The sequence below is a fragment of the Scophthalmus maximus genome, chromosome 18 (assembly GCF_022379125.1).
Source record: "Scophthalmus maximus strain ysfricsl-2021 chromosome 18, ASM2237912v1, whole genome shotgun sequence".
In the NCBI taxonomy this organism is placed as follows: domain Eukaryota; kingdom Metazoa; phylum Chordata; class Actinopteri; order Pleuronectiformes; family Scophthalmidae; genus Scophthalmus; species Scophthalmus maximus.
The window spans coordinates 8,795,001-8,818,633 of NC_061532.1; the positions used below are offsets into that span (position 1 = coordinate 8,795,001).

Genomic DNA, 23,633 nt, shown 5'->3' on the forward strand with positions numbered 1-23,633 from the left:
TCTGAATATGATATTCTGAAAATATCTTTTGTGCACCTCCCGATATTGGTAGCTGCTGATGCATTTTAAACATCCAGATTTCAACATGTAGTTTTAATAAATCAAATCGAATCTAAATAAAGTGAGCCGCACTGAAACTGACTGATCTTTGGTTTCCAACAGGTCAGGTCCAGGTAGAAGGATTGCCGGTCAAAGTTCAGCTTCTGGACACTGCTGGACAGGTAAGACTAGTTTGTTTGTATTCGCGTGAAGAAATTGTCTCGCCAAATACCACCATGTTATTGATTTACAGGCTGTTTTAAAGAATTCAATTTTCAGATTGGATTTGCGGACTTGAGTTTCTTTTATCTAGTGACTGATCATTTTATCTGTTAGACATGCATAGTGTCCAATCCCCATTTGATAGTTCAATACATTGTTTGTTTAATGTTACGAGAGAAGAACTATGAAGGTGTAAATCCTTGCTCAATCCAAAATGTGACTCAGTAACTAGATTTCACCATACATTTCAATTGATGATCTTTTCCTGACGCTTTACTGAGTCAGCGACTTTCGCTCTTGTCTTGATCATGTCTCTTCCTGGTTTAATTGGCACTAAACTCTTATTTTCTGCCTCTATGTTCCCTTCAGGAGGAGTTTGATGAGTTCAGGGCTCTATCCTATGCCCACACGGACGTCTTCCTCCTGTGCTTCAGCATGGTCAACCCCACCTCGTTTCACAACATCACCAAGAAATGGGTTCCAGTGATCCGGGCTCACAACCCGTCCGCGCCCATCATCCTTGTTGGGACCCAGTCGGACCTTTTGCTGGACGTGAACGTCCTCATCAACCTGGACAGATCTAATGTCAAGCCAGTTCTGAGCCCCCGGGCCCGGAGCATGGCGGAGAAGATCAGGGCCACGGACTACATTGAGTGTTCGTCGCTCACGCAAAAGAACTTGAAGGAGGCATTTGATGCCGCCATCTTCGCCGCCATTAAAAACAAAACTCGCAAGACCAAGAAGAGGAGGTTTTCTGACAGGCGCACCAAAGCTTTCTCCAGGTGCAGCTGGAAGAAGTTCTTCTGCTTCATCTGAACTCTTGTTGACTGTTAACCCTGTGGGTTGGAGAAAAAAATTAACTTATTGAAGTTTTTCACTTTCACTTGATGTTACAGGTCCTGCTTGTGGTAGTTTAGCATCTTTCCCTTGTAAAGTATTTTGCTTATTTTACTGTGGGATGCCAAATGGTGCAGAAGAAACAAGGCATGGGCAAAGGCATGGGCAAAGTGAGCGTTGGAAACAAACATCGGCAGAGACGGCAGAGAGGATTCTGGGTCGTTCTCAGCCAGGGTCTTATTTTACACTCCATCAGATAGACTTCCGGACATTATATTCAAATGAATCACTGTTCCATATTAAGAAAAAAGTGTGTGTATGCTTTCACGTGTATGCCTCACTCGTGAGGCGTTAAAGAGAAAAGTACAATGAATTGAGACTTGAAATGAAGTGGATACATCAATTAAACTCTCTGAACTCACTGACACGTGAGAAAAGCCTGACCATTATGTAAATGCCATGAATTTGCATGGTGAGCTTCGCTGCCCAACTGCAGCCATTTAATGTAAGTGAGCGACAAAACAGAAAGTGTCACGGCTGTGTGTGCACGGATGGGCGTCAGCCATCCCTCTGTTGTATTCTTGCTGTCTGGTTGCACCAGCTTATTTATATGCAGGAGCTGCAAGTTCAGGTTGCAGTGCGAGGTGCCACATTCTTACCTGTGTGTGAAAGCTTCCCTGGCTGGTGTTGACTGGGCAATTTCTGACCCTTGTGTTAATCAACTATCATATCAATCCTATCAACCCCTAATATATGTTTCTGTTGGAATTGTATCAAGTCTTGAGATTCATGAAAAAGAAGCACAGCATTGGGATTTGTTTGTGGCAAATGTATTTCCTTTGTTCGAGTCCTCCGATTGGCACAGGAACTCATTTGAAAACTCCTCTTGTCTGATGTGAGAGCTGGCGTGGGAGCAGTAACCTGCGGCTTTTTGTTCCCGTCGCTCATCAATCTGCATCTGTAAAAGCAAGCACCGCAGGAGTCTTGACTTCCACCCTGCAGGACCCCCCACCACCTCCACCTCAATCAGCCTGGCTTTTTTAAATGCCCCTCTTTGTTTGTATGCTCAATACACTCCTTATCCCCTGAATAACCCAGTGTGTACAGAGTTAGAGGACGCTAAACAGCCTCTGTTTGAGTGTAAGTGTAGGTCATGCACTTTTTATTATCTGTGACAACTGTACAAAACAAAAACATGTATTGCAATCCATTGTAACGATGTCTGGTGGATATACAAGTGTATATATGTGACAATGCTTTTATTATGCTTCTTGTGGAAGTCAGTTAAATGTATATTATATTCTGTTTGTTAAAACAGTTAACTTGTCATGTTTATGAAATAATCATTAAGACATGGATTTTAAATGGATTTGTCTATGCCATAAACTCTATTGGTTACATTTTGTGTCACTCTCCGTCTCCCTCTCTAACCCGTTTGTCTTTTCTTTTTTACATGTCCAAGTGATGTGATGCAAATAAATGAAGTGCAAATCATAGCTTCTATTGTTATGTATATTTTTAGAACAGCGTTTTTGCAGTGCTGGCCACTGTGCAATTCACAGTCATAATCACATCGCATCTGATAGTAGCAGCTACTTTGCATTCAGGGAAGAGTTTCTGTGAAGGGACACCGAAACTTTTGAAAGAAGCAACAAGCACTGTTCTCCACAGGGAGTGTGAATAATCCCCATCGCCACTCCGGGTACTTTTCCTCAACCGGCTCCCAGTGCAAAGATATGATAAGTGAGCCCAGGCCTCCAGCTGTGCCGTGGGTCGACCAATTCTAATGCAATCCACATGACTGCTGATTGGGTCTGGCAGTGCCACACTGTGACTGATTGCAGTGACTGGTTGTGTCCTTTTTCGAAAGAGGGCTAAAAGAGACAGTCAGAAGAGGGTGATTGAGTCCGATTCACTGGTTGAGAGGAAACAGCTGCATTGTGCTGGTTTCTGGGGACTTAATCTGAGTTCGACTAAGTGGGAGAAACAGGAATGTGGACAGAGGATTCTCTCTGGTGAACTGGGGTGAATACCACAGGGAGACACATTTAAACAGAGCATTGCATAGATCAATTGTGGACCTGGCAGCTCTGTGGTGCATTTGTTCTGGGCAGAGTGGATGAGTCACAGATGAGCGAGAAGTTTAAAAAAAACAACTCCCCAATACATCAGCAATCTGTTTGCCATTAGTCAATGTGCTGTCCATCACGCTGCCATGTGTCACGGTGCTGTTTGAACGGCTGTTATCAATGGTTCAAAGCGGGACGTCCTGCGTCTCAGCCTAACGACCTTGTATGGAGGGGGGTCACAGAAAGGAGCCGGTGTTTTGTCATCCGACACCACTGACACACGTGGACTCATGGTGAACTTTGATTTGACTCTGAGGAAGCAGTGGCTACCAGTCATGAATGTTTTGAAAGAGTTGATCCACCATCATTCTAATAGAGAGGAATATCAAAGGTGGGCAAGAATTTAAAGCTGCTCTAGTCAATATTTTTAAAATGTATTCTTAACTATGGATAAAATGAGAATGTGTAATGTGAAAGAGGTCACAGAGAGTTATCACCTGACCCAGTTCCAGGCTGGGTCCTCATCTTTTAGCTAATTGTTTTGGTTTTGATTTCCAGACACAGATGCCACCTTGTTGCTTCAACTATTACTATTTTAGGATACCCAGGCCACCTTCCCTTTGACCTCCAAATAAAGTTGTGTAGATAGTCCAGCGAAACTTTCGGGTTTTTTACAACCAGTCTGATTGAACATAATTTCTTGCAGTGTTTCAATTGATTTTTGATAGAGATTATGTGCAGAATTGACAAAAATAAGACAAGGGTCATAATATTTTTTTTTAAATATCAAAGGAAGTCAAGGAAACACTTGTGAAATGTTTTTAACTTTTAGTTTTATTCTACTGGCTTTGCTTTGCACCATGTGTGTGTGGGTGTGTGTGTGTTTGTGTGTGTCTTTTGACAAAAGGTACAGGATGCTGTTTTGTGCGGGCAGATGAAGGTCAGGAGTACTATGGTTATTAACATCTTGAAAGGAAGCAGCCCAGGGTCAAGGCAGGCCGTGGCTACTTTGACAAACACACTTGGATGTCATATCATATTTATGACTCTTTTTCACTGAAACAGTTTTCCACTCTTTCTTTCAGACGCAAAGCGCAGATGCTTTGCAAAGTTCGTCACTTCATTACAACAACAAAAAAAAAATATATAAAAAACCTGTATGTAATTCATGTGGTTACACACTCACACGATGCAAACACACACTCTCACAGGCTATGCAGTCACATTACACTCATTGAGCAATCGCGACGGCCACGTCGGACAGGTTTTAGGTTCCCATGAGTTCAATGAATTGTTTTTTCTTGTTTCTTCTCCTACTGCTCCTCCTCTCCTTCTCTTCTCATGGTTAGTCACCTATTATTTTTCTCATCTCCACACTGAAGGCTGGTCCTCCTCCCAGGATGCCCTGCGTTTAGCGATTGTGTCAGGAGAGAAGTCAACCTGCTCTTCCTCTGGCTCTGGGCCAGTTTCACTCTTGTTGGGTTTCACTGTAGTCGAAGATTGGCAAGGAGCCCTGGGAATCAGCAGGTGCACCGACAGGTCTGCCTGGATGGGGACAAAGCCTATTGGCTCACTGGAGCTGCTCCTGGGTCACCCACATTGGCAGTTTGAACAGTTATGCTTTAGGGGAGACTTGGCACGGCTCACAGTGTCATTTTCACACATTTATTTGTTGTTGTTATTGTTGTACTTCCACTTTTCCTGTCTGACTGTGTGTGCCGGAGAATCAGTCACAGATGTTTGTGACACTATGATTGAGTGGCATATAAAAAATAAAATAAGGTTGAAGGCAGAAATAACTAAACCTGAAAAATTGTGCTCATTTTGTCATCGACACGATAGTAAATTCATATTTTACCAAACACATTATTGTTTTTTGCATTATGGATACTACTTCCCAAGTAATTGATATATATGTATGTATATATATATATATATATATAGAAAGAGAAAGAGAAAGAGAGAGAGAGAGAGAGCGAGAGAGCTAATTTGCATAACAAAAGCCAAACTCTCACTCACATTAACTGGACAAGTCTGTTGAGTGAAAAAAAAACAAAAACCTCCATTATTTTATCAAAACATAAACTGTCAGTTTCGGTGTCGGGCACAGCCAATGAGAAACGTCCCAGTTCCTGTGACTGTGCCTGGAGGCAGCAACAATTATTTCTGTCCCCACACTGCTGTTGTTCGCCTTCATGAGTCTGCCGGGCTCGTCATTCATGCCGTTGAGTAATACACGGTGGAGGCTGATATGCAAACAGCCTCCGACACTTTGCAGACAAAGTCGACATCAGCGGATGATTGCAGGCCTTTGCCCTCTTTTGATTAGAAGACCCAGCGGTGTCATATCTAAGGGCTTGGAATACATTCGTAGCATTATCAGATGCAGTTCTAATATACAGTGCGTTGTCAGTTTTAGCCTTTAATCTTTATCTGCAGTCATCAAGGGTCAAAGTGACTCCACAGTGACCGTCAGGGAGCACACATGATCAAAGACGCGCAGAGCTGTGAGTACATGCAGCTTCTGAGATGAGGCAGCCGAAGAGCGCGCTGAGCACTCAGGGAATGATTGGTGCATTAGCACTTCAATCAGGCCTCACTTCAGGTCCCATTATGGCCCGCAGACGTGCTGGACATCTGTGACCTCTCCACAGCCCCGCAGGACACACAGGACACTGAAGCTGTGAGAAGGAGCAGCGCAATCCACGAAGACACCAACGCGTAATGTAAGGCAGTTAATATGCGCTTTCCCTGAATTCACGGTCACGCAGACTTGATTACAGTAAAGGGATTTGCGGCGAAAGCACAACAAAGAACGCACACAATAAAACAACCAATGCCGCTGCAACACTATGCAGCACCAACCTGCAATGCTTATAGAATATACACATGATATATAACCTAAGACAACAATTTGATATACCTTTAGTGATCCCCCGATTAGGAAATTCTAATTTGACACACAAGCATAAATGAGTGACAGCACGAGGGTAAATTAAATAAGATGTACAGTGTATACTGTATGTGTATACAATACACAGATGCCATGGAATCCGTACCAAAGAAAGCAGTATGCATGACTAGAGAGGACATGTGTGTTTAATTTTTCCTATTATTTATATTGGGAAATCCTCATTTTATCATTTTGTTTGATGTTCGATGCTATTGTGCTCATCCCCCCGTATGTCCATTTTTTCTTCAGTGATGAAAACGGCCACATTGTCTAACTGAAGTCTCAGAGTGACAGTTTACTCACTAAGGTGTCTCAATCTTATCAGCACACTGTCCTCTCTACGGGACACATCTGCCAACGTATTGTCTTGAAGATCACCGTCAAACAAACTGTATTATCTGACTAGAACAGAGAGCAGGAGTGATCGGACGTCCGATCGTAACACCTTCTCTCTGATTTGAATTAAAAGAACCAATGGCTTTCTGTCCTGAATGGTTTGGTTGGGGGGGGGGTCATCATTATCAAGTGTGAGATACACGTTGGTTGTGGATTAAAACCACCAAAAAGGTATCTTTGCTTTTGTAACAAAAAGTTTATTTTCCAAATCAACTCCTCTGTGACTGTGATAGTGTTAGTGATTTCTGGCTGTTTCAGATCTACCCAGAACAGAATCAGGGATTGCTTGCAGCAATTTAGTTGCAATAATGAGAAACACAAAATTACAAAAATTACAAAGAAAGATTCAGTATTACATTTAAAGGTATAAAGTTTAACTTTTAATTGTACTGCTGATCTTTCCAATTTTTTACATTATCATTCTACCAAATAGGTCTATATTGTAATGTTATCAGAAACAGAAATCAGAATGTCCTTTATTGGCCAAGTATGTGAACACGCGGAAGAAATTTAACTCGGAAATGGACATTCAGCAAGGGACAAGGACAAACAACAACAACTGAACAAACAGGTCAAAGAATGGATGAAATAAATAATATTTGATAAACTGAATATATCAAATATAATGCTGTAATACGGACAGGGGATAGGCGGATATGTACATTGCAGGGTTTATGTTGACAATTATTACAGAATGCAGGATATATATATATATATATATATATATATATATATATATATATATATATAAATGAATGACTTTGTTTTGGTTTCATACTGTTTATCAAGCTGCATCTTAACCTGTAGCTTGGCTGCAGTGGAGAAGTCGAGATGGGCCGAGGGCCGCTTAAATACGATTGTGCGTGTTTGTTTTGGAAGGTGACAGTTAACCATGTTTTGGAGGGTATACGACGTCTTTTCAATAAAAGCGTCATTTGCATGCGGAAAGGGTGGGATTTGATTTTGGAGGTGAGTCTGTACCTTGGGTGTGTCCACGTCTGGGAATCAAGGGGGGGAAGTGTTCTCACAGTGGCACTGAGGGATGAGGAGCGGAGGGAGGCGGTGGGAGTGTTGTGACATCCGTGCAACAGGCATGGTGGCAGTGAGGCAAGCGGGGGCATGGTGCAAGTCAGCACAACCCCTTGTCATCCCATGTAGCTTCTGCTGCACGCATGTGGATGTGCAAATGTGCACTCAAGGTGTCGATACACACACATACTGTGCAAACACCGATCATATAACCGCTAGACATACACACAGGTTACCCAAAAACCCAGACAGGCAGAAACTATGACTGTTTGCCAACACGTGATGTAGTCTAATGGGTTAATGCCAGTGGATATGGTTTGTTTCGCTCAACTTTATGAGAGAGCAACACGTTTCTGCCTGGACTTGTTCAGCAGAGAGTGACTGGCTGCTGTCCGGTTACTCACAAGCACAGTAAGCCGGCTTAGTCAAGCTGATTGTGTCACCACCTCTGTGGTTGAGGCTCGTATTTTTCCTCGGTGTTAAAAACAATGAGCGGATACCAAGAGGAAATCAGCAGTATAGTCACTCAGGAGCTGCTTCAATGTATATGAATTTCTCCACATTTATTATCATATCACATGACTTGGCCTTTCATTGTGTTTGTTTCATCACTGTTTTTGTAATTTATGTGAAGTGTCTGCTGAAAGATGGATGTTTCCATTTCTATATGGAATATGTAAAAATGCTTAAATGTTTTTTACACTTAAAATGATTATCATTGCTATCAACAAAATGTACTTAATGTGACCAAAGTAAAAGTTGTCATTATGCTTCTTTGAGGTCAGGTAAGATTATTTGCATCGATAAATAAGTGGCAGCAACATTTATGTTGTATTAACTTTTAGTTCGGTGAGCATATTTCCACCTGTTTTTTTAATTCTGATCAACTAGAAATGACTGTCTGTAGATTGAGTTTCAGTAGAACCAACAAAAAAACAGTTTCTATTAAACTATTTCTACACCACTGTTGGATTTTAATACACTCTTTGAAATTAAATCAATACTATAAGATAAGATTTTGTTCACTGGCCAATTCATCAAACTTTAGAATTTTGTATATTTTCTAAGATATAGGCGTTATGTAAATGTAGTCCAGTGAAAAGTTGAAAATTTTCTCTGATATGTAGCGGTCTAAAGTAGCATTAAATGAAAAATATTCCAGTAAATTACTTGTATATGGCGCTTACAGTTCGGTGTATTGAAAAACGTTCCGTCACTGGTGTGTCATGAATCCATGATGTAACTGAAACTTGCCGTGGGGCTTCCTCCGGGTCGGGATCATGAGTCAACCTCATCCTGCAAGATGCATGTACATTTTTACATGTTCACATTCTTATACACTTTTTCTTAAACACTCATATTTCATTTTCAGTGTAATAATTTTCTAATCCTCTCTCACTCATCCTGTTCATCGTCTGTTCTATGTGACGTCATTTCACGTGTAATTGGTATGTGGTAACCATGGGGGTTTACAGTATCTGAACAAGTGACATAGCTTCTTTAAAATGTGTATCTCTGCAAGATTAGATTACAGGGCAGGCATACTTATCATTGACAGGAGTAGTACCTGCACATACCTATCTATTATCAGACATGTAGGAAACAGCACCGTCATTACGACAGCAGCCTTATAGTAGTGGGAGTTATTGTTGTAGGGATGATTCACAATTTGAACAAACATAAAATTAAGAATGAACTGGAAAACCCTTAAATGACATCACCAGAGACATAACAGTTGATGGGTTTGTTTTTGGTTTGCTTTTTTTAGTGATTAATTATACAAAATAGTCTCCAAAGTCACATTTATTTATTAATGGTCCTTTTTCAATAGACTTCTTTTAAAGTTTTATACAAAGAACCTTAATTCACTGTGGCACCACTGAAAGTGAAGGAAGTGAGTCGCTGTCAACATTATACTCAGTGTATTATTGATACGGGAGTGGGAATAATGCAGTATAATGAGGACACACACACACACACACACACACACACACACACACACACACACACACACACAGTAGAGAGACAATCAAATCCAATAATTACAGGCCAACAAAAGCATTTGCCTCAAATCTGGCCAGAAGATTTTAACATGGCACTTTACAACTGCCTTCATACGCACACACGCACACACACACACGACCATGTCCATACAGACAATGGCTCGGCCCTTTTCTTTAGACGCGACCAGAGAAAACGGATGGTGTGTGTTTGCAGGTGGCTCCCTGCTGTCAGCTCCCCTGACAGACCTGTAGAGCAGGCTCACGGCTCTCTTATCTGCTGCCAGCTGGTCTGACGAGAAGTTTGTCTCGCTTACCTCACATCGACCAGGTGACGCTCCAAGGGCGTGGCCTGGGAGGGCATTTTCCATTTGTTCAATTGTACTCTTTGGAAAAAGCAATCTGCATTTAAACTGATTGTCAAATTGGGAAAACTCAGAAGGAGGGAGCTCGACTGTCGCCAAAGACAGGGACATCAATTTATAGTCATTCAAAGTTTCACTGAGCAGCAGCAGTAGCAGGCGGCTCTTTGGATTAGGTGATAAAAGCCTCGGCAAATACATTCTGACAGCCTCGCTGCCGAGGTCCAACATTGTCAGAGGACAGAAGAAAGCTGGACTTTCCTCCCCAGGAGGGAAACAAGTTTCTGAGCAAATAAGAGCAAGTCCCTTGCCCGGAAGAAACAAAAAACAATTTATCAACGTGGTTCCAGAAGTCAAAAGCAGAACAATGTCCCTGTCTTTAGTTCTGGGGTTGATTGATTAGTCTTTGAACATATATTGATGTGTGAGGACCAAACAATTTATCTTCCTACAGCCAAAGCCCCTCGCTGTCACTAAAGAGAACGATCTAAAAAGAGAAGATGGAAGATTTAAAATGACACATAGTTTTATATCTTAGATATTAAGATATTATTTTTCCGCAATGAGCTTTAGAGCAGCTACAGTACAGTCAGTCGGTGGATCACGTTACTCAAACGGTTCCACAGAGCCTGATAAATGCTCCTTTGTGCCAAGACCGGTTTTGCAATGCCACCCAGTAGACACAGGATTATCCTCCAAACTGTAGCTCAGTCTTATGGGTTCTTCTGTTGTCACTAAAGTGAACACAATCTAGTTTCGTGTGGAGGAGGATGAGCACTGTTGAACTTGATGAAGAGATTCTTTTTTTCCCCCCCTGCAAATTTGCACATCTGTTAATGTCGTTGTGTTGTGTGTCGGTTCGTGAAAATCAATGTCTGCTTTTATGATTACTTTTTTACAGTCACATTTTCCTATTTTAATGATTCATTGTCTTGAATGTACTTCATCTAGACACTCTTTCTCTATGGTCTGATGCATTGGTTTAGACAGAAAGGTGATCGGGTGCACTTTGAGCATAGGGGAGAGGAAGAATACGGTTCTGCAGTTAGAGTCCCCGAGGTGAGCAGTAATGACAAGCAGCCACGGGGAAAGTCAACCTCACATTATTGCTTGACCGAAATGTAAAAAATGTATGGCTTTTCTCCACTTACTCTAGTAAAAGAAACGCGTAACTTTGCATGACAGGCCGAGCAAACCCTTCAAGGGAGAAAATGTCTATGTGGGGAAGGTGTAGGTGTCCTACAGGAAGAAGAACTTCCACTGTATGTATGTACATGCACATCCTGCGAGAGAGAATGAGGTGACGGGTAAAACTCCCTCTGATGTTAACATTGAGGCAGAGAGGGATTTTTCTTTTCTTTTTTTTGAGATTCAAATCCAAACTGACATCAAGTTGCAACTGCCTGTATGGACCAGTAGGCAGAGACTAGGGTAAACAAACATGCTGCAAACAACACCATGACACTTTCTTCCCTCAGTGCTCGTCGGCCATGAACCCAATACACAAGAATAACAGCATAAAGACAAAACACTGCATAAAATTAGGCCTATAGCATTATATGAAATGAGTGCAAATGACAAAAACCATTGGCACACTGTTCAAATCTGTAAACTTTATTGGTGTTTTTACATATTTCTGGTTAAATCCACTGTGTTGGACCTGTCCACCAATCAGTGAAGCTCACCAATTAACATCTAATTTGTTTAATCCATAATTTTTAAAAGGTAGAATTCACAATTTTACAGATTTATGTGGCCTACAATTTCTCCTCTAGGAGCACTTTCCAGAAAAAGACAGGAAACTTACAGATATGCAATGAGAAATAGCCTAGCCCTAGAAGAGAGTATGACTGTATTTTCCAAAATACGGGACTACAATGTTTGACACCGTCATGTTTGTTTGTGTAGATTTGTATGTGTGGATTTGTGTGTGTGTGTGTGTGCACTGCAGGTGGTAAAGGGGCAACTCCCCATCTCAGCAGGGCGCTAATCCCTCCTCTCCTACTAAACCACGAGATTCTCACACCCTTAACACCATAAGCTGATTTTACACAGATACCATTAAGATAATGGAGAACTCCACGTCTACTGCACAATGTGAACCAGCAGTAACGAGGACAACAGTTCAGTTTTTCCTGATAAGTGTTTTAAAGTAAAGGACATCATGAACCAAAAAAGGTTAATGTGGCAATTCAACCCTATTATAAACAAGTACGATTAACAGTCTGCTCCAATGACTGTCATTAGTCCACACTGGAAGAAAGTCTTGCAGTGTTACTGCTGGACCAAACCTTCACCCCACCTGTGATTTACACCGAGGGGATGGGGGGGGGGGGTTTCTGCTGGTTTATGAGGCCTATTCTGAGGCCCTGAGGTGTCATTCCTGGTCACTCCCAGGTTTCCCCCTCTGCCTGGTTCCTGGCGATTTCACACCTCCGAGAGGGACCATTATCCCGGCAGAGGGCCACTCTTCACAGCAGCATAATGCTTCGCCCCGTTAAAGTCACACCCCTCTGCCTGGTGTGTCGTCCTGTGGAGCACGGAGTTCACACACGGGTCTGACCAGGAGCTGCAGATGGTCGTCGAGAATTAGAATGGGTGGAAAAAACAAGGCCTGGGTGGGAAACACGGGCTCTGAACTTTGAACTGTAGGCAGTTTGAGACCCATTACACTTTCAGTCCCACTGTTATGAAATAGGGTATAACCGCAAGTCATTTTTGAAAAACGCTTTCTCATCCTGGTGGAAAATACTGAACACACCATCAGTGTAAGTGGTTTACTGTGAAAACTGTTTACACATGTAATTGACTGAGTTCTGCTAAGCTCTTGCTTAGGTGCAATCTAAATCATATTTGACATTGACATTAATTGTGAGTTCAAAAACAAACTTCGTTACATAACATTTCATGGGGGGGGGGGGAGTTGTGCTAGGTCAGTATTTGCATTCTATGAATTCCAATCAGCAGCTAATGTCGATACTGTTATTGTCATTCCTCAGCAACAGCACTTATTTTCCGAAATTCATCCTACACATGCTGCCAGTGTATTTTACGTCTGTGAATTAATCTAGAGTAATATTTCTCTTAGGAAATAAGATTTGGCAACATCTACAGTCAGAAGGAAGGTGACAGATGGTTGAGGTAAACACAGCCAACTGTCATAATGAAATTTAGTATAGTTATGAGGAAGTGAGAATATTTTTGAGGAAGAACATATGGACGTTACCTATAAAGAATATAATAAATGTAATTAATTTCAGCAATTTGCTTATGTTATTAATACTGGACAAACAGAGACTAGGATAAACTGGCCATAAGACAAAAGTTATTTTGTCAGAATTGATACACGTCTCCTTTTTTAATAACTGATAAGTTTGATAGGTTTCCTTCAGTCCCATTAATAGAGTATATGAGCTTGAGTAAGTGTGCTGCTGCCCCCTACTGGGGAAGTAGAGTAAAGTTCACAGACCACAGACCACTGATTGTCATGTTGGCCCTGTCCAGGGTGTTACCTTTCGCTTAATGTTTGCAGGGATTAGCTCCACATAATGATAAGCAGAATAGCTATTGGATAGATTAATCAAACTTATTTTTTATCAAAAGATAGTGTGAAGATGATTGTAATGTATCGAAATTGGCATAGTTATAAAAAGTATCATTGTTAAAATGAATATATTTTTATACAGTGTCGGTTAAAAATACATTAACAAAACAAGAAACATTTAAGTTAAAAAGTTTGGCTCTCTATGTTTAAACAATTTGTTGTAGACCAACAGACTGGTGCTATTTTTGCATAAGGTATTCAAGTGACTATAGAACAAAGTAATAATAATAATGATAAATTTCATTTATAGATACCATGAAGTCATTATGACACAAAAAGGAAACCATTCATGGGAAAATACGCTGATCATCAAAGTAAATTTAAATATACAAAAACTAAATAAATAAGCCTAACACCACTGGAAATAAAATGACTTGAGCCAAGAAATGTTAAAAGCATGCGGTACAACTAGAAACATTGCTGACGTCTGACGTGTGCGTCATCAGCACTTTGAAAGAACTTCCTGACAGCTTCTGTAAACTTTCTCCAGGCAGTTCAGTCGAGGCTTTGAACTCTGAAAGACAAGAAGAGACAGTGGTCATTAGAAACAGGTTACTCTGCGTCTATTAAAAGCCTTAACATTGAAGTAAGTTACGTAAAGCAAGTTTCTGTCCAAGATTTGGGAACACGGGCATTAATCCTCACCTGAAACAACGGCACAACGCTCGACACTGCATTAGGTTCCGAGGGCTCCTTCAACAGTACACAAAGGTAGTAGATGATTTGATGCTGAAATGAAAACCATTAGACATCAATCCACTCATTTTACAAAATGCAAAAACTGCAGAATGAGAAGTATACGGTATACATAGATATGTAAATTTGCACACGGCAGATGTGTCCTTATTCACCATGTAAATTGCTTCATTGATGACTATGTCCTTGATCTTGCTCCTCTCGATGAAAGTGGTGGTCTCGCGGCCAGAGGCGTAGCTGGAGGACAACTGAATGCCCAGGGACCCGATGACGAGCAGGGACTCGTGGTCCACCTTCACAAAGTGGATGTGAAGCATCATGCCGACCAGGGTGATGAGAATGGCACTGGACAGGACAGTGGTGTTCTGCGAGAGGGAGGTATGCATGTAACGTGTGTAATATACAGTGTTTATATATGACATGTTTATACGAATCCCAATATTGCGCTCAAAAAGATCATAAAGAGTATTTCCCAACAGAAAGCACCTTCATGTATGTATGAATGCTATTAGGGATAAATAGCACTGGCAACATGATGAACAACATGGTGCTCTTATACTACAGTAATCTGGGGTGTGCAGAAGAGACAAGTAGAGAGAATACAACGTGAAAGCAGGTTAAACAATAATGATTGATTAAGTTTAGAAAATTCTAAATATTTACAATTGAGCAGCCATTAATACTATGCAGGTTTTTTATGTGAACTCATTATTTGATGATTCATTCAGGAAAGACAAATTAAAACAGGCCATGCCTCTATGCACACTGCTAGTATGGATGGATGGATAGATAGATGATACACTTTATTGATTCCAAACTGGGAACTTTGGATTAACTTAATTGAAAACAGATACGATGAACGTTGCTGTATTTCCGAGTAGTGTTACAGTATTCTGCTAGCTACAGTTGTGTACAGTTAACCTGCTAGATTTGTGTTGTTTATGTGCTTCCTGTTTACCAAATGCTCGTTGATCAGTGAGTAACTGTCACATGTTGCACACTTTGAATGTTCATTCCAGTTTTTGTTATTAATCGTTAATTGAAATCCTATCACACAATTCCCGTTGATGCAAGCACACACACACACACACTCACACGCGCGCCCGCACGCGCATGCGCACACACACAACAGGTAGCGGATCCTCTGAGAACTCTTCATCACAACAAGGCCTGGCTGGTAACTGGAACCAATCTCTGTAGAGGCAAACCCAGAGTTCTGTCAGACTATGTAGTAATGTCAGAAATAGAAAAGTTGTCTTTACCTCCGTGAAGAAGAACACTGCGTACGCTACGAGCCACACGCAGCAGGTGTACACCATCACCTTGCCGATGGACACTTTGGGGGAGCTGACGATGAACTCCCGGCAGAGGCTGGAGTGGCTCTGACAGTCCAGAGATATGGATTTCCCATTAATGTCCGTGAAGGCGTCGTCTCCCATGATGCACGCGACCAAAGGACGGGGAGAGTGAAGAAGACGCGCGAGCGCCGAGTGACGTCCTCCGAGAAAACTAGAGTTAGCACTGAGCTAACACTCGCTAACCGCTGTAAAGGTCAGAGGCATGTGAAGACAGACAGCGGTGCTTTGCTTAGCAACGCTTTACAGCAACGCATGCGTGCACAATCATGACCCTGGCGTGCTCCGGTTAAATACAAAAAAAACCCAGAATAAAACGGCAAAAATCAGCAAGTGTACCGAGCACAAGTACAAGTGCAATGACGCCAAACCACAAAATCAATCTTCGCGTCAGCCGCGCTCGTTTTTTACACCGGAATATTCGGTTTCCAATACGGTGCCATTGGTTAAAATACAGAGAAAGAACAGGTGGCGACTCACTTTTTCCGAAGCAAACAGGAGAATCAAAGATGACTAGCCAATCAGGCAACAAACCATGAAAGATGCAGAACTTGATATTGGTAGATTGTTTTGATATTATGTGCCGTTTCCGTCCGCCCGAGGGAAGTTCGGTGTACGCCGGTTAGAGAATGAAAACAAACCCCTACAGCAGCTGGAAGGTACAAAGCATTGTGGGTAGTCATATTATTTCGCTGTGTCTTTCAAATTAATAAAGTTTTTTAAATTATTTTTCTAACTTTAGAAACCACACGAGGAATGTACGTTAATGTGTGAACTATTAACCGAAGAAGATAGTTTACAAATAGAATAAAATCACTTGTTTTTCCTACGCAACGCATCATTTCCTCCATTACCCAAAATGCATTGCGCATTTTACGACATTTGACCTCTGGATGAAAACAAGCCGATCAGCTGATGCAAAAGCAACAACATCCATAAGGTCTGGGGCACAACAGCCGGGCTAGCTGACGTGTGTTTGTTTGTGTGTGTGTGAGTGAGTGAGTGAGTGAGTGTGTGTGTGTGTGAGTGAGTGTCTGAGTGTGTGTGTGTGTGTGTTTGTGTGTGTGGCAGTCGGCGGTGTGGTGTTAGTGTACGTGTCCGGTTTTAGACTGTGCTGAGGCAGCGTTTCACCTAACGAGCCAGTCGTCGTCCGTCGGGACTGTCTGGAAGCCGCTGCTCGGTCAGTCGACTGGAAGGAAGGTTGCTTGTTTGTCCCCAGGTGTCTCTTTGTGTAGCTAACAGTAGCCAGTGACTGTTTTATTGTTGAGTTTCACAGCCTATGTTTCTTTTTTAAAAGATATTATGACGAGCTAATTTTTAAATAGCAACTTGGCATCGCAGGCTGAGCTGTAGCATTACTAAACAACAACAACAACAACAACAACAACATGAAGTAATCACCTGTCGGGGAAAAAGTGTGTTTGAAAGTGCTGCCTGGCTTCACTACAGACTGAATATCCTCCTTGACAGTAAGCTGGACATTTTGATAGCATATTTTAACAGTATTACACAAAAGGGAATTTGCTCTGTCTAAAATATTTTTACATTTAATCTTGTCATAGATATTTGTTTAACCGTGTCATGACCTTTGTCTTCCACCTGCGCTGCTTTTGCAATCATAGATACTCTTAGTAATACCTGGAAGTCATTGTTTATCCCCTCCTTATAAACACCAAAGGTTTTGTCCTGGCCTGTCAGACTTGAGATGAGTGGCCAAGGGTCAGCTGTAGATAAAGCAATGAACGCGGTCCTGGTCTGTCAGGAGAGCTACGCCTGTGGGGGTTCAGACGAGGCTGCGTTTGAGTGTGACGAATGTGGCAGCCTGCAGTGTGTCCGCTGTGAGCTGGAGCTGCATCGGCAGGAGCGGATGAGGAACCACGACCGGGTTCGCATTCTGCCGGGACACGTTCCCTTCTGCGACTCCTGCAAAGGGGACGGCAGTTGCTCCGGGAGCGGCGGGCGGCTCAGGGCTGTGGTGCGCTGCCAGGGTTGCAAGATCAACCTGTGTTTGGACTGCCAGAAACGAACCCACAGTGGGGTCAACAAGAGGAAGCACCCGCTGACACCTTATCCCCCGGTCAAAGCTCCCCAGGAGAACAGCGGGGATGCTGGGGAGTCAGAGATGGAGGTCCTGAAGGCCAAACTGGAGAAGGCGTGCAGCTTTCTTCTGGTGGACGAGAAGGAGGAGATGCAGGTAAGTGTGTTTGAGGATGTCATTAATCTTTTTGTTCACATTTTGCCTGTGTGATGTTATTGTTATGTGGCTGATCTCGTGTGGATTCTCAGGTGAAGGACGAGGAGGACTTTGTCAGCCGACTGGGCTGCAGACCAGATGAGCTCCTCAAGGTTGTCTCCGTCTTCGGGAACACCGGGGAGGGAAAGTCCCACACCCTGAACCATACATTTTTCCTTGGGAGAGAAGTGTTCAAGACTTCGCCCACTCAGGAATCGTGCACTGTGGGTGTATGGGCTGCTATGGACCCTGTGCACTGGGTTGTAGTCATCGACACAGAGGGACTACTCGGGGCTGGTAAGGGGCGAACAAACGATACATTTCTTTTAATATCATGAAATAAACAGGGGCAACAGGAGGCTGTTTTCCAAAATGAACGGGATTTCATTGCTCTCATTGCATTGGTCACTAGGAGCCAATCAGGGTCAGCGAACCCGGTTGCTACTCAAGATCCTGGCTATATCTGATGTGGTCATCTACAGAACCCATGCTGACCGTCTCCATGACGACCTCTTTAAGTTTCTTGGTGATGCGTCAGATGCCTACTTGAAACATTTCAGCAGGGAGTTGAAGGCGACTACCAACCGCTGTGGTCTGGACGTCCCGTTGTCCACTCTGGGCCCTGCGGTGATCATCTTCCACGAGACCGTCCACACTAAGCTACTAGGATCAGGTACATCTAATAATAATAATAATAATAATTTTTATTATAATAATAATTCAGGATTTGGGCTATGGAATTACATTGTGTTGTACCCCGTCTAGGGGTTGCCGAGGCACAACATGAACGCCCATCTTCCCCAAGTCCCAAGTGCCACAAAGGACAATTTACTAGGTGTTAACTGAAATTTATTCCAAAAAAATAAGGGCAATACTTAAAGCTTCAGGTTGGACAAAGGCCAACACAACAAATCTATCTCAAAACAAATCATCAATTTAACCTATCAGAATATGAATAAAGCAAATAACACTAACTAAACCTGCTGACTCTCAAAACAGGAGAAAACGTGTTCAAAAGAAAAAAGGCCATCCACCTTTACCAACTCTAACAGCACAAGGTTCCAGTATGGAGGATGTGGCTGGTTGGAACTTGAGGAGGCTGAGTGTGCTCCTTTGTGAGACTGGGGCCGACCTCGCCATCTTGACTCTTTATATATCAGGCAGGGGCCAATCAAGGGCAGGATCAGGTGTCATCCTCCAATCACCTCCTTGTCCTCGCACACATGAATTTACATACATTCACTCACACATCATGCTAACATTCAGGCCACAGGAAAGAGTTAACACAACCACACACACACACACACACACACACCAAAAACACAAACACACAACCACGCATAATAACACGTCCGCAGTTGTAACCGTAACAATGAAAATTACCGGAAAGCCATTAGATTGTTCAGTGATGCTCAAGTCGTCCTCCCCTTTGCTCTCTATCTGCGTCTCTCATCTCCAGACAAGCCGTCTGAATCAGCTGACCGTCTGCTTCAGGAGCGTTTCAGGAAGCTGGGTCTGTTCCCAGAAGCTTTCAGCTCCGTCCAGTACCGTGGAACTCGGACCTACAACCCTCCCACAGACTTCGGTTGCTTGCTGCGCAGCCTGGAGCAACAGCTGGATAACAACACCACCCGCTCGCCGCGTTCTGCCAGCGTCATCTACAAGGCTCTGCAGGTGGTGATGTGTTTTTTGTGTGGCCATGTATCTGGACAGCATAAGCGTGTTTACGTTGCCGTTTTTTGGCATTCAGTTAACAACGTAGAGCCAGAATCACAGAAAGTGAGTATTATTGACTCTTACCGTCCCTCCATCTCCTCCTCGCTCCGCTCCTCAGGCACTGAGTGAGCGCTTCAGTGGAGAGATTACAGACGAGCCCATGACCAGTAACTCCTTCTTTCCAGATGAGTACTTCACCTGCTCTAGCATCTGCCTCAGCTGTGGGTATGTGTCTCTTACTCATTTACACCTGTATTTCAGTCACAGAAGGACAGAAATGATCATTCATGAGACAGAAAAACCAAGATGACAGTAAACGTATTACATTGTTTACATGCTCAGATGTTACAGCAGCTTTGCAAAAAATACTACTCATGTATTTTAGTTAGGTGGTTTGTTTTCATGCTGGCCCTCTTAGTTTTTTCTCTGTGATTTAACTGCATTAACTACAACTATACAAATAATAATATCATATTGTGTGATTAATTACCACTGCTGCATTTCATTTTGAATAATAAATGGCACATGATTTCATGATTAGATGATTTCTGGCCTTTGGGTTTGACTTGGTGTGCTCCCACTTTCAGTTCAGGTTGTAAGAGGAGCATGAATCACCTAAAGGAAGGAGCCAACCACGAAGCGAAACATCGCTGCCGCTACTCTGCACAGTACGACAACCGCATCTACACCTGCAAGGCAAGTACACAGCCACAAGTAGACACGCGTGTTGTTGTAAGAAGCCTGCACGATGAGGTTCTGAGTGTCTGTGCTGAACTCCTCAGGCCTGCTATGAGGGAGGGAAGGAGGTAATAGTCGTTCCCAAAACGACGGCCTCGTCTGACTCACCGTGGTTTGGCCTGGCCATCTACGCCTGGTCTGGGTGAGTCCATTAGGAAAATGATTGTGGATGGCTTCCCTGCGAGCATAAAATAATTTAAATAATTCCCTGTTCATTGTGGTAAAAAAAAGAAAAGAAAAAGGGAAAACATGTGGTTCACATTGTTGTAACAAATATATTGCAGTTCAATAATATAGACCATGAGGTGACGTAATCTATCCTTTCATTTGTCTTTGTCTAGGTATGTAATTGAGTGCCCCAACTGTGCAGTGATCTACAGAAGCAGGCAATACTGGTATGGAAACCAGGACCCAGTGGAAACGGTGGTCAGAACAGAGATCCAGCACATCTGGCCCGGGGTAAGGCCGCAGTGGAACAGCCTAAATGAGATTCTGCTTAAACCAATTAAACTAAGTTGGAACTTGAAGGTTTTAAGTCGAATGGGTGTTGTCACATCCATTGTTAGCTACTGTACATTTGCTATTAACTCATGCCAGCTGGTAGTGTGTACATTTTATTCACGTTACCAATATCGATCTGAGCAAACTCAGTCAAAAGGGATGAGTGGAGATGGGTAAATGGCAGGAATATATCCCGCTACATATCAGCCAGTGAGGCGTGCCATATTTATGCTGTTTTTGTTTTTTCTTCTTGCCTTCTTTCCAGTCCGACGGGTTTTTGAAAGACAACAGCAACGCTGCTCAGAGGCTGCTGGACGGAGTGAAGTACATTTCTCAGTCGGTGTCTGAGCTCAGCGTCAAGCCTGCCAAAGCAGTCACCTCCTGGCTCACTGACCAGATTGCTCCCACGTACTGGAAACCCAACTCCCTAATCATGGTACACGACTAAAACTGCACTAAAACTAGAAAAGAAAATAAATCACAGACTCTGAGAGTGCACTGTGTGATTTCCTTATTGTCTGTGATTTAGAAATGCCATAAATGTGCAGAGGAGTTCCAGTCCAACGACACCAAGCACCACTGCCGTTCCTGTGGAGAGGGCTTCTGTGACGCCTGCTCCTCCAAGTCCCGGCCGGTCCCGGAGAGGGGCTGGGGCCTCGCGCCCGTGCGAGTCTGCGATGCGTGTTTCCACAACAGGGGAATCCCAACTGGTATGCAAAGGAATCCCTCTTAATTGTGCGACGTGATGTCAGTTTTCTGGATGTGACGAGCGCGCTGACCTGATGAGTGCTTGTTTTCCTGTTGCAGAGCTGCTGGACGCTGCCTTGGAGGAGGAAGGAGGCACGCTGATCGCCAGGAAGGTCGGAGAGGCTGTTCAGAGCACGTTGGGAGCTGTGGTTGGTGCTATCGACATACCTCTTGGTGAGCATCACACCTGTCTGCACTATTAGGATCAATTCTAATGGAAATCATCTCTCCATCCAGCTGTTCAACTGTGAAATCAGTCTATTAACTCCTGGCATTGTCAAATGTGGTTTTACCTGACTTCTTCAATCAAACAATATTTCCAGCTCTGAATGTAACTTCATGAGCCATGAAAGGAATTTGATAAGATTGTGTTTTCTACCAAGCTTAATGAGTTTCAGTGTAAGACGAATGAAGACTTTACCGTCTTTCTTCCATCGCATCAAGACTATTATACCTATGTAGATTTCAGCGTTGATGCTGAAAAAGAAAAGCACGTCTGTCCTAATGCAAATCTATAATAATAACTGGGTAATTCTGTTTTTTCGCAGAACAAGAAACGATACAGATATTTCTGAAATGTCCCTCCATCACTCCACCACTGGACACCCTGGCTGTTGGCAGTTATATTAACAACCACGTTCCCCTTTTCTCTCGTGTGCAGGCCTGGTGAAGGACGCCGCTCGCCCGGCCTACTGGGTCCCAGATCAGGACATCCACTCCTGCTGCGAGTGCCAGCGAGAGTTCGCCCCACGTCTCTCCATCCACCACTGCCGCGCCTGCGGTCAGGGCGTGTGCGACGACTGCTCCCAGGAGCGACGCTCCGTGCCGTCCCGTGGCTGGGATCACCCCGTGAGGGTCTGCAACAGCTGCAACCAGAGACCTGGGGATCTCTAGCAGGACCGACAGCGGGAGTCAGAGGTCGGTTTAGGATGCCGACTTTTATGAAGACTGGAATTGGCACCGTTTGGACTCTGGGCTAATTTAAAACTTCACTTTATATCCTTGTGGTTTTTAGTGGCTTTTCTTGGCTGACTGCTCTGTTTCAGGTTGGACCCTGTTTATTGTTTTTTTTAATGCTGTCCTCACGTTACTTCAGTCCCTCGATTCTATTTCACTTTAATATGCCTATATTTTACACTGTGAAGAAAACCAGAGTGAGACTTGGAAATCAAGAAGGCAGGAGAAAACAAAGACTCAGAGATGATGAAATTGACTATTGTACAGTATGTTTGCTTACAACTGAATTCCTTTAAACTTTTTTCAAATGTGTAGAGATGCACATAGAACCCTTGCCCCTAAGACAATCCCTCCCAGTGTGATATACTAGTACTGTTAGCACCTTTTGCAGTCTGGGCCTACATCATAAATAAATCATATGATAAAACAAGTACTTACTAATTCCAGGTAAGCACTTTTGAGTCTAAGAATGTTTCTGCAGGAGCCCCGGATGTAACATTCAGGTCCGGCTTTAGAGGAAATAATGGAAAACCCGAACAATGATCAACCACAATAATTTCTGATCCTGGTCCACACATTTTACGTAAAATATACATGTTTACGGGGAAAAAAGGTACATTTAATAGGGACATTTTAAAGGGCCTCTTTCGTTTTTAAAATGTCAATCTGTTCACAAGACAAATCAGACTGCAACGGGATACAAGAAATGGCTTTTATAGAGTGGCTGGCTCACAGTAGCAAAATGGTACAGGAAATATTTCAAACTTTTTTTTGGAGGCTGGCCCCTCAAATGAATCAGAAGAACACTAATCCTTTACTCTGGCTGGGAACTCAGGCTGGGAGGCCACTTGGGAGAGGAGCAAAGTTTGAGATCATACTTGACTTTTATCTTACACATAGGACGTGATCTGTTTCACTGAAGACCTGGGTATTGTGCAGTCTGATTGTGTTCATAGTTATCCTGGATATTATTTTCAGTAAGTGACTGGGGAGAGTTTGATTATGATGTCAACAAATAAACTGAAATTAAAAAGAATTTGACCTGAATAAATTAACCATCTGGTCTCAGAGATGTTCAACGAATACAGATATCACATGGAACAAATCTGTTAATGTAAGCTCATACAGTATGTATTAAACTGCAGAAACTCATCTCGTGAGTCCGTGTGTCATTTGCAG

The 23,633-nt window shown here is 42.9% G+C and overlaps 3 protein-coding genes across 6 annotated transcripts in view; 2 read left to right on the forward strand and 1 right to left on the reverse strand.

The window, feature by feature from the left end:
- The window catches only part of rhov (ras homolog family member V), a 3,195-nt gene extending 601 nt beyond the window's left edge, over positions 1-2,594 (forward strand). Inside the window, exons 2-3 of the mRNA XM_035618305.2 lie at positions 163-221; positions 631-2,594. Coding sequence (XP_035474198.1) covers positions 163-221; positions 631-1,077 — 506 coding nt within the window. The 3' untranslated portion in view covers positions 1,078-2,594. The remainder of the gene's footprint in view (positions 1-162; positions 222-630) is intronic.
- A 3,095-nt stretch (positions 2,595-5,689) lies between these two features.
- On the forward strand, positions 5,690-23,606 carry zfyve1 (zinc finger, FYVE domain containing 1). 4 transcript variants are annotated; one of them, XM_035617763.2, is made up of 14 exons: positions 5,690-5,893; positions 14,419-14,585; positions 17,241-17,756; positions 17,849-18,092; positions 18,208-18,468; positions 19,255-19,469; positions 19,630-19,736; positions 20,099-20,207; positions 20,294-20,391; positions 20,591-20,708; positions 21,016-21,186; positions 21,280-21,460; positions 21,558-21,671; positions 22,159-23,606. In XM_035617763.2, exons 2-14 carry the CDS (start codon positions 14,526-14,528, stop codon positions 22,389-22,391), a joined length of 2,427 nt encoding a protein of 808 aa, XP_035473656.2. In that variant the 5' UTR covers positions 5,690-5,893; positions 14,419-14,525; the 3' UTR covers positions 22,392-23,606. The 4 variants fall into 4 exon arrangements, with proteins under 4 accessions (XP_035473656.2, XP_035473657.2, XP_035473658.1 ...); XM_035617764.2 differs by having other exon boundaries at positions 17,325-17,756; XM_035617765.2 differs by lacking the exons at positions 5,690-5,893; positions 14,419-14,585 and adding an exon at positions 16,393-17,031.
- pigh (phosphatidylinositol glycan anchor biosynthesis, class H) lies at positions 11,506-16,180 on the reverse strand. The gene is made up of 5 exons (XM_035617780.2): positions 16,043-16,180; positions 15,470-15,750; positions 14,363-14,572; positions 14,157-14,240; positions 11,506-14,025 (listed from the first exon to the last, which is right to left on the reverse strand). The coding sequence occupies exons 2-5, from the start codon at positions 15,644-15,646 to the stop codon at positions 13,954-13,956; spliced, it is 543 nt and encodes a 180-aa protein (XP_035473673.2). The 5' UTR covers positions 15,647-15,750; positions 16,043-16,180; the 3' UTR covers positions 11,506-13,953.
- Positions 23,607-23,633: the final 27 nt, after the last annotated feature.